At 42.8% G+C, this 10,786-nt stretch overlaps 1 protein-coding gene across 1 annotated transcript; it reads left to right on the top strand.

The window, feature by feature from the left end:
* Nucleotides 1-364: 364 nt before the first annotated feature.
* Nucleotides 365-9,579, top strand: KCNA1 (potassium voltage-gated channel subfamily A member 1). The gene is made up of 2 exons (XM_075603064.1): nt 365-917; nt 1,524-9,579. The coding sequence occupies exon 2, from the start codon at nt 1,911-1,913 to the stop codon at nt 3,378-3,380; it is 1,470 nt and encodes a 489-aa protein (XP_075459179.1). The 5' UTR covers nt 365-917; nt 1,524-1,910; the 3' UTR covers nt 3,381-9,579.
* The last annotated feature ends 1,207 nt before the right edge of the window (nt 9,580-10,786 follow it).

Raw genomic sequence — 10,786 nt, 5'->3', positions numbered from 1 at the left:
GTTGTGGGTTGGATGGCTGGGGTTGTGTGATGTTGTGGGTTGAATGGCTGGGGTTGTGTGATGGTGATGTTGTGGGTTGGATGGCTGGGTTGTGTGATGTTGTGGGTTGAATGGCTGGGGTTGTGTGATTGTGATGTGGTGGGGTGGATGGCTGGGGTTGTGTGATGTGGTGGGGTGGATGGCTGGGGTTGTGTGATGGTGTGACATTGTGCTGGCTGTGATGATGGCCGGCGGTACCTGGGAGGGCTCCTGCTGACCCTGCAGCGCTGCTGCTGCATGGCCGGGTCTGCTTCTTGCTGCTAATGTATTCCTCCCCCCTCCCCCCCCCCCCACCCCCCCTCACACCACGCTCATTACTGCTATAGCGCGGCGGTGTGTGCCTGCCATGCGCTGCTCGGTGCTGGGATCCGGGGGATTGTGACCGATCAGATCCCAGCTGCAGGAAAAGGAGGAAAGTGATCCTGTGCACGGAGGATCCTGGCAGAGTAACAGAGTAACGGAGTAACATGGTGTGCAGTATGAAGATCCCAGCAGCTCGCTGCAGCCTGGCAGAGTAACAGAGTAACAGAGTAACGGAGTAACATGGTGTGCAGTATGAATATCCCAGCAGATCTGATACTCACTGCAGCCTGGCAGAGTAATAGAGTAACATGGTGTGCAGTATGAATATTTCAGCAGATCTGATACTCACTGCAGCCTGGCAGAGTAACAGAGTAACAGAGTAACAGAGTAACATGGTGTGCAGTATGAATATTTCAGCAGATCTGATACTCACTGGGCTGTAAAACGATCTCCATATTACAGGGGCGCAGGAGGGTGAGCTCAGCGTGCGCTTTCCCTGCCGCAAGGTTTGACGCATTCCTCCAGCCTGTTATTATTTGTCATCCTGCTCCCCAGCAGCAGCAGCACCGCACAAGGTAAGGAGTCTCTGCGCTATCCCTGCGCTATCCCTGCGCTATCCCTGCGCTATCCCTGCACTGCAGCAGAGTGATTTGTCTGTAGGAATGTGTGGGCTGCAGCTGCTGGTATACATATATATATATATATTTATATAACAGGCAGGGTGTTTAATCAGATAGCGCTGGGTATATATATATATATATAACAGGCAGGGTGTTTAATCAGATAGCGCTGGGTACATATATATATATATTTATATAACAGGCAGGGTGTTTAATCAGATAGCGCTGGGTATATATATATATATTTATATAACAGGCAGGGTGTTTAATCAGATAGCGCTGGGTATATATATTTATATAACAGGCAGGGTGTTTAATCAGATAGCGCTGGGTATATATATATATAACAGGCAGGGTGTTTAATCAGATAGCGCTGGGTATATATATATATAACAGGCAGGGTGTTTAATCAGATAGCGCTGGGTATATATATATATAACAGGCAGGGTGTTTAATCAGATAGCGCTGGGTATATATATATATATATTTATATAACAGGCACGGTGTTTAATCAGATAGCGCTGGCTCTTATCTTCCCTACTTGTGTTTATTCCCATGCAGCCTCTATATACCGCACTGGTTATACGGCGCTGTACCTAGCACTGCGCAGAGACAGGAGGACCTGCTGAGGAGCAAAGCCCATCTCCCCCACCCCACAGCACCCCGTATTCTGGGGCAGCAATGCTACCTTCCGGGGGTAACACTGGGCAGCATGAATAACGGATACAAGGAATACTAGCGCAATACCCGGGTACTTAGCGCTGCACACACTCCCAGGGATCTATGTGTGGCGCACTGGGGGCGGATCTGCAGCTCCCCCCAAAGTGATCTGAAGACCCCCAGGACCCCCCGGTGGGATCCGGAGCCTGTGAGTAATTGGGGGGTCACGGAAGGGGTAGAGGAGGGGGCTGCAGCATCACGTGATCCCCCCCCCCCCCCCCCGGGAACATGACGGTGGTCGCCGGGGAGAACATGGACGAGACCGCCGCCCTGCCCGGCCACCCCCAGGACAGCTACCAGCCGGACCACGAGGACCACGAGTGCTGCGAGAGGGTGGTCATCAACGTGGCCGGCCTGCGCTTCGAGACCCAGCTGAAGACCCTAGCCCAGTTCCCCAATACTCTGCTGGGGAACCCCAAGAAAAGGATGCGCTACTTCGACCCCCTGAGGAACGAGTACTTCTTTGATCGGAACCGGCCCAGCTTCGATGCCATATTGTACTATTACCAGTCCGGGGGCCGGCTCCGGAGGCCGGTCAATGTGCCCCTGGACATGTTCTCCGAGGAGATCAAGTTCTACGAGCTGGGGGAGGAGGCCATGGAGAAGTTCCGGGAGGATGAGGGCTTCATCAAGGAGGAGGAGCGCCCCTTGCCCGAGAGAGAGTTCCAGCGCCAGGTCTGGCTCCTGTTTGAGTACCCGGAGAGCTCCGGGCCGGCCAGGATTATTGCCATAGTCTCAGTCATGGTCATCCTTATTTCTATTGTCATCTTCTGCCTGGAGACTTTGCCCGAGCTAAAGGACGACCGGATCTTTACCCGGCGGGTGGAGAACAGCACCGTCTTCTTCAAGTCCAACATCTTCACGGACCCGTTCTTCGTGGTGGAGACCCTGTGCATCATCTGGTTCTCCTTTGAATTGGTGGTCCGGTTCTTTGCTTGCCCCAGCAAACCGGAGTTCTTCAAGAACATCATGAACTTCATTGACATCGTGGCCATCATCCCTTATTTTATTACTCTGGGGACTGAGATGGCAGAGCAGGAGGGTCCCCAAAAGGGGGAACAGGCAACATCTCTGGCAATCCTGAGGGTCATCAGACTGGTGAGAGTGTTTAGGATCTTCAAGCTCTCCAGACACTCTAAGGGCCTCCAGATCCTGGGACAAACCCTGAAGGCCAGCATGAGGGAGCTGGGGCTGCTCATCTTCTTCCTCTTCATTGGGGTCATCTTGTTCTCCAGCGCAGTTTACTTTGCTGAAGCGGAAGAGGATGACTCTCATTTCACCAGTATCCCTGATGCTTTCTGGTGGGCGGTGGTATCCATGACCACTGTGGGCTATGGGGACATGTACCCTGTGACAATTGGTGGCAAAATCGTGGGCTCCTTGTGTGCCATAGCCGGTGTGCTGACAATTGCCCTGCCTGTCCCTGTCATCGTGTCCAACTTCAACTACTTCTACCACCGAGAGACTGAGGGGGAGGAACAGGCCCAGCTCCTGCATGTCAGCTCCCCCAACCTGGCCTCGGACAGCGGCCTGAGCCGGCGCAGCTCCTCCACCATGAGCAAGTCCGAGTACATGGAGATAGAAGAGGACCTGAACAACAGCATAGACAATTTCAGAGAGGCCAACCTCAGAACTGGCAACTGCACCGTGGCCAACCAGAACTGTGTGAACAAGAGCAAGCTGCTGACCGACGTGTGACTGGTCTTCCAGCTGCAGGAGGCCACTGGCCCGGCCAGTCTCTGCAGCCTTCCAATGCTTTATTTCTCATCGCAAATGCATTGTTGCATTGCGACTTTATGCTCAGCGATCAAGAAGCTTTCAGGATCCGTGAAAGTTAATATTATCATTTATTTTTAAATGGGATTTTCTAACTGGTCAGTGGGAAGTATTCCAACCAGTACACTAGGCAAAGAATGAAATGCTACTAAACAGCAAGTAAAAAAACATCTTTCATCCCTTTGCTTGTTAATCTTAAATTCAAATAATCCATTATTTAAAGATAAGAGATATGCATGGATTCCAGTAGATTTATCTGCCAACTGCACAATGCATCCAAGGAAGGGCATTTGAAATAAAGGGTTAAGCTGATGTATGCAACACTTGCTTTTTTTGATCTGAAGAAGTGTATACCTGCTCACAGAAGCATTCTGCACTTACTGATGACCTACAGATTCATAAAGCACCTTATGAACAAATCCATGACTTTGCTACACCTTAAAGGTAAAGGGACTATTACAAATACTTAAAACAGAATACACACGGAAAAGGACAAACATCTGCAATGCTGCTAGTTTTATTTTTATTTTTTAACTGCAGATGGTTTCAACTTTTTTTTTTCTTCACAACCTGGATGCAAAACCTTTTTGCCCCTTTGTTGCAAGACAGCACAATGGTGTTTATCATAAGCATGTTTTGGATTTGATACAATTGTATTTATTTTGTAATCTAGCATGCCGGAAATGTTACCTCAGACAATAGGGGATAAGTTTTCTTTTGAACTCTTAACATAGGTCATATTCTTTGATTTGCATTCACCAAAAGTGCACTCCTAATTTATGAAATCTTTGGCAATTGACAGTACTGTATGTAAATGCATATGTTAGTCAAATGGGAACAATAACTTTTTGGAGATCAAGCATGTTCAAATATTCAGCATTAGGGCCTATTTGACTAAGGTGTAATCAGAAGTAATTAATGCATGATATCAGTATTAAAAGATCTTATTGGATTAGGAGCCAGACGGAATACAAGGGCCTACTGATTTTCCTGCAGTGTTACTCAGGGAAATATGTTATCTACTTTCCGGGCGTAGTTATCAAAAACAAAACCCAAAGGGAACTGTATGGCTATTTAAAAAGTCACATTGAACAGTATGTAGTGATACCTAAGAAAGAGTGTCGGTTTATAACTGATCATGGAGCAGATGCATGCCTTTTGCTGCAATCTCAGAATGTAATTAACTCTTTAGTGTATGCATCTAAAACTGCAGACCATCTCCTTAGCATCCATTATTTCAGGTCCATTGACTTTTGTACTCCTCTAGAATTTACTAAAGAAATTATAGAGGACAGAATGATCTAGATAGTTGCTAGTGCCTTTATCCTTTCTTCACTGAATCGCTGAAAGTGCCTCTGTGAACAGAGCTGAAATGTACAGGAACCATAGTGTACAATGGGCAGGTGTTGCCTTCACATAGCAGATCCGATTCTATAGGGAGGCACCCCACATCCTCTCTCTATACCCGATTATGTGAAATCAATGATGTGCAGAACCAAGGCCAGCTTTCTTGAATATTTGTTATCTTTAAAGTTAATTTGTATTTATAATACTTTATTTCTTTAGCATCAAAAACAAAACTGTTTATTGTTACTAGTGTGTTGGATGGAACATTGAAATTGACACCCCAAGAAAAGGTTTGCACTTATTTGTCCAGCCCCTGAGTGTTTGCTATTGAGCTTCACATCATTTTAGCTGCCCCCGTGCCAGTTGCACCAAGATCCACTAATATGTATGCAATGCTGCAAATCTGATTTATTTATATGGTTAACATGGTTAACACTAATGGAGATTTTTTTTGTACCTAGTAATATTGACTCAGGATGGTGTCTTTAATATAAAAGGTGGACTAGTAATCAGTGGTGCATTAAAGGCTTACCTGTTACCTCCCTCTTCTTTTAACTACATTCTTTCCAAATCATCATCACAAAGAGTGACATTCACCCTTACACTTCATCATGGGCAGTATCACCAGCAGGTATCCCAGATCAAGATCACTACAATAATCCACCTCTGAAATCTGATTGCAGATTTATCTTAGATCAAATAAATATATGAATAAATGATCGTTTGACCTGGTAGAAGCTGTCCCTTAAAGGTGTTCATGTTTTATGCAGTCAACCTATGTCCTGCAAGATGACGACTTAGTTATAACGGATACTAGGCACTCTGTCTTTGATACATTGGGGATCCTTTTCTGCACTTTGATTGTGACAACACACTGTTTAACCTTCAATTTTAAGAAATCCTATAACATGCAGGAAGGCACTTAAAGAAACAATCAAAATCTGCAGTTACCCAAGTTTACAAAAAAGACAACATTTTTTTCTCTGTGGGATGTTTTTGTGGATCTTTGGATGAAAATATACACACGAATGGATTGACTTGTTCCTCCTAAAAAGCTGCAAAGCAAAAGACAACAGGGCATTAACCTTCCACATTCTCCAAAATCCGGGTTGCCCTTATCTTTCCATGCTACAAAACTAAGGTAGGAGACAACGTTTCCATGTTACAGTGACTTGGGTGCTGCACTCAGTAAACAGCAATAACCACTCCAATGCTGTGGTACTGATAAGGTGAATTTAAATAGCATCTGACAAATGAGGCTCTCTTGGCAACTTGGTTTTTAGTAGTTGGGGTAACCGCAAATTAGTTTATCTAATGGACTTAATATTCTGCATGTGTACAAGAAAAGTGCTGCATGAACTGATTTTTGGATGGGGTAGGGTGAATTCCTGTGGGTCGGTTTGGGGAGTATGAGTGAATCTTTCTCATTGTAGCTCAAAACATTGAAACACTAAGTTTGCGGCACAGGGATAAAGACACGTAGCGTAGGCATGCATTTCTGGCAAGTTTGAAAAATCTCTTACCCCTTTCACTAAATGTGCTCAAATGTCTTTGTAGACCTGAAGGTGCACTTGACAACTGCTTGTTATTAAAAATAAATATAATATTTTTTACATTTTGTTTACTACTGTATTTATTCTGTGAATGGCATGAGTCTTAAATTATCACAGTAGTAACACCAGTCTCAAAATGAAACAAAACCACTTTAAAGAACGTTTTGGAGAAGTTAACATTAGGCATGTGCAAGGCTTTATTCCTCTGGGGATTTATTCCTGGTGTCTTGTAACATTATTGCATAACATCAGTTGAAATAGACATCTTGGGCTTTATTCACTAAGCAGTCTTCTGTCATAAGAAGCCTTCTCTACTGGAAGACATCTAGAAGCCTATTTAAGACTGCAAGGTGTCTCCAGTGCTGCAAGGTGTCTCCAGTGCTGGAAGGTGTCTCCAGTGCTGCAAGAGGTCTTCCAGTGCTGCAAGGAGTCTTTCAGTGCTGCAACGTGTCTTCCAGTGCTGCAAGGGGTCTTCGGTGCTGGAAGGTGTCTCCGGTGCTGGAAGGTTGTCTCCGGTGCTGGAAGGTGTCTTCCAGTGCTGCAAGGTGTCTCTGGTGCTGCGAGGTGTCTCCAGTGCTTTGAGGTGTCTTCCAGTGCTGTGAGGTGTCTTCCAGTGCTGCAAGGTGTCTTCCAGTGCTGCAAGGTGTCTCCGGTGCTGCAAGATGTCTTCCAGTGCTGGAAGGGGTCTCCAGTGCTGGAAGGGGTCTCCAGTGCTGCAAGGTGTCTTCCAGTGCTGCAAGATGTCTTCCAGTGCTGCAAGGTGTCTCCGGTGCTGCAAGATGTCTTCCAGTGATGGAAGGGGTCTCCAATGCTGGAAGGGGTCTCCAGTGCTGCAAGGTGTCTTCCATTGCTGCAAGGTGTCTCCAGTGCTGCAAGGTGTCTCCAGAGCTGCAAGGTGTCTTCCAGTGCTGCAAGGTGTCTCCAGTGCTGCAAGATGTCTTCCAGTGCTGGAAAGGGTCTCCAGTGCTGGAAAGGGTCTCCAGTGCTGCAAGGGGTCTCCGGTGCTGCAAGGTGTCTTCCATTGCTGGAAGGTGTCTCCAGTGCTGCAAGGTGTCTTCCAGTGCTGGAAGAGGTCTCCGGTGCTGCAAGGTGTCTTTCAGTGCTGGAAGGGGTCTCCGGTACTTCGAGGTGTCTTCCATTGCTGAAAGGTGTCTTCCAGTGCTGCAAGGTGTCTCCAGTGCTGCAAGGTGTCTACCAGTGCTGCAAGGTGTCTCCAGTGCTGCAAGGTGTCTACCAGTGCATGACGGGGTCTCCAGTGCTGGAAGGGGTCTTATGGCAGAATTCTGCTTAGTAAGTATGAACCTTTATCTTGATTTATGCTATAGGGCAATGGTTCCCAAATCCAATCCTCTAGAATCCCAGATAGATCAGGTTTTAAGGGTATCCCTGCTTCAGCACAGGAAGCTCAATCAAAATGACTGAGCCACTGATTGAGCTATGTGTGCTGAAGCAGGGATAATGTATCCCTAAAACCTGATCTACCTGGGGTTCTAGAGGACTGGATTTGGGAAACGTTTCTATACGGGGTTGTAGACCATCCCCGCTCTGGAACCAAATGACGAAGAACTTTGCACTAATTCTAGCATTCAGCACAATTAATTAATATCAATCAGGCGCTTACAATTCCTATACAGAAAACAAGACATTCACTTATTAAGGACATTTGGGACCAATTGAATAAGACATTAAAAGATAATTGTGATTCTAAATTGTAAATAAACATCCATGAGTAATGTTCTCTTCTAGTATTTTACTTTTATTTTTAAAGCACAGATATACTTTATGTATAAATGTATTTTTGTTATTGAATTGATAATACTTCTCTTCTACCCTACTAATACTAAAGACAAGGCCTATTTTTATTATTTTGTGCAAGTTATGATAGTTTTTTTTACAAGTTTGCGATAAACAACTGACGTGTGTGAGAGTGACTTAATATTACATGTAAAGCACTATTAAAATCCAGCTGTAAAAGTGGATTGCAGTTTTTTTTATGTCTTGTCATTTTTTGTTGAATCACCAAAAGCCAAAACAATTTTTTTATTCAAGCTGAATGTATAATATATTAACCACTTTACTTGGATTTTGTCACCAAAAATAACTGTATATTTACAAATCTGTTTCAGGGCATTATAAATGGATTTATGTGTGCAAGGTTCATATATTTAAGTCCAGCAAATAAACACATCCTAAGAATGGTTTTGTTTGCTCCAATGGCAGTAAGCCTGTAAGTGAATGTGAGGTCATGGCTTATATTATAGCTAAGAGAGCTGCTTGCAGGGTAAAGCGCAGAGGCCCAGACACAGCTAAATGTACAATCCCTCGTTGGTCCAAAGTGTACTAATTACAGGGATAATGTTAACGGGCTACATTTGCATTATTGGTACATGTTTGTAATGAGACAGGTATAAATATAGGGGAGCCCCCCCCCCCTCTCTACAACATCCCCACATTTCCATTTCTAATGTTTACAAATATTTCCAAGACAACTTTCAAAAGTTATTTTAAAATAACTTTAGTTGTCTGAGATTTTAAGGCATCAGTTACCAAGATGTAACCCATGAAACATATCACTTTCACTATTTTTGGATCTTACACTTAAACAATTGGGTTCATTATTCCCCTTAATTGGGATCCCTCTTAAAAAGTGTCTAGATTGTATAAAAGTATTTAAAAAAATCCTGCATTGCCATTTAATGGGTTAAATTCATTATTTTTTTATTTAAATATTCAAATTAAGCATACATTTATAAAATACATCTGAATGTATTCTCTTTTGAAATGTATGTCCTTTGTTCAATTGTGGCAAATAAGATTCAAGTTGTGTTAGTTATTTACTTGCACAAACATGAATTTCTTTATTTTTATGATTATAATGTTTTTTTTTAGCACACAGGAAAACACAATAGATCGATATAGAATATTCTATATGTACTCATGCAATCTCTTGTAATATACCTCTGAATTATATCTCAATTAAAATGTTGCATAATTTATGAATATGGAATTGTATTAAAGTGCACATTCAGGGCAACAAAACATTTAAGCTAACCTAGCTATATTTTTTAGCTATATTTTTTGAGTCAATATGTACATCAGTCATCTCATTTAATTTACAGTACATAGCTTTGGTTTATCAGTTTTGAAAGCATCTAATGTTATGAGCTTATAACACTTTAATTTAAAACGCATAGTTTTCTTCTATGCAATTTCACTCGCTTCTGTCATTGTATCATCTGTTCATTCTTTGCATCTATTAAAGATCATTTTTAAGGATCTTATTTGGAATTATCCTGCGTGGTTATTGTCTTGGAGTCCTTTTTTCAGATCACTGTATGTCAACAAGAAAATTAGTTTATTGTCTGTATTTCAGATAATGGGCTGTATTAACTTAGCAGGGTTATTTCCAAAAGGCACTTGAAGTTTGATTCCCTTGTACGAGGTGTAATAGGCCTTATGGTGTAGCACTGTTTTGCAAACATGGCACAAGATGCTTTAATGTGTTACATTTAAAAAAAAAGTAGGTGATGTGTAAGTGTTTCATAGGAAACAAATATAGAAGTGGATGGCCAGTAGGGGCCTTTACCCCACGTAATGCGCCTCCTTTGTCCTACATCTTACATAATTATAGTGCTTTGTTGCTGTCCTCAAATTGATCAGGCCTTATTGTGAAACATTCGATATCAAGAGTTTAACGATTGTGATACTGAAAATGCTATTTGTCTCTTGAAGACTTTTGTTCCCTTTAAACCTTTTGTACAAATATTACCCATGAACTAGTTTCCAGTTGGTCCAATAGAAGGTATCACTAAATGTGAACAGATCCAGCTTTCTCCAGAACCCGTGTAAGAATTAGCAAGTTGCATTACCATGTATCATTTCTTTATTGCAGTTTTGAGGTAAACTGGATATTTTTGTTTCCTTGCTAAAACAATACATAAAAATTTAGTTTGTTCTCATTGGGTCACTTTGCTGGCCGGTCACTAGGCTGAATGTGTATTACAGTGATCCCCAATGCTTAGTAAATGGGCTTGTGCACTTTGGTATTAAAGCTGCTTATGGTGACAAACAAGCAATGCTGCTACCTAAATGACTATATCGTTTTAGCTAGTAAATATAATTACATTTTAATCAACTTTTGCCATTGAAAATAAATGTAAGATTGTAACATACTGTATAAAGCATTTCAAATATAGGACTGAAAGCCTAACTCTAAACATCACTATAGCAAAGATCGAAGAACATGCAAAACATTCTGCCTTTTCTCCAAACGTATACCTGACAAAGGAAGAGGAATATACTGTATACAGCATGTATTTCACAGCCACGTAAATGTGCAGCAATGTGCTCTAGAGGGGGGTTAAAAAGATCACAATACTTAGATTTTGTAACTACTGCGTGGTTTTAAAATAAGGTTTCTATTCCAGA

Source organism: Ascaphus truei, chromosome 5 (genome assembly GCF_040206685.1).
Source record: "Ascaphus truei isolate aAscTru1 chromosome 5, aAscTru1.hap1, whole genome shotgun sequence".
Lineage (NCBI taxonomy): Eukaryota > Metazoa > Chordata > Amphibia > Anura > Ascaphidae > Ascaphus > Ascaphus truei.
Note: the sequence above shows the minus strand (reverse complement) of the source record. Positions and strands in the feature narration are given on the sequence as shown.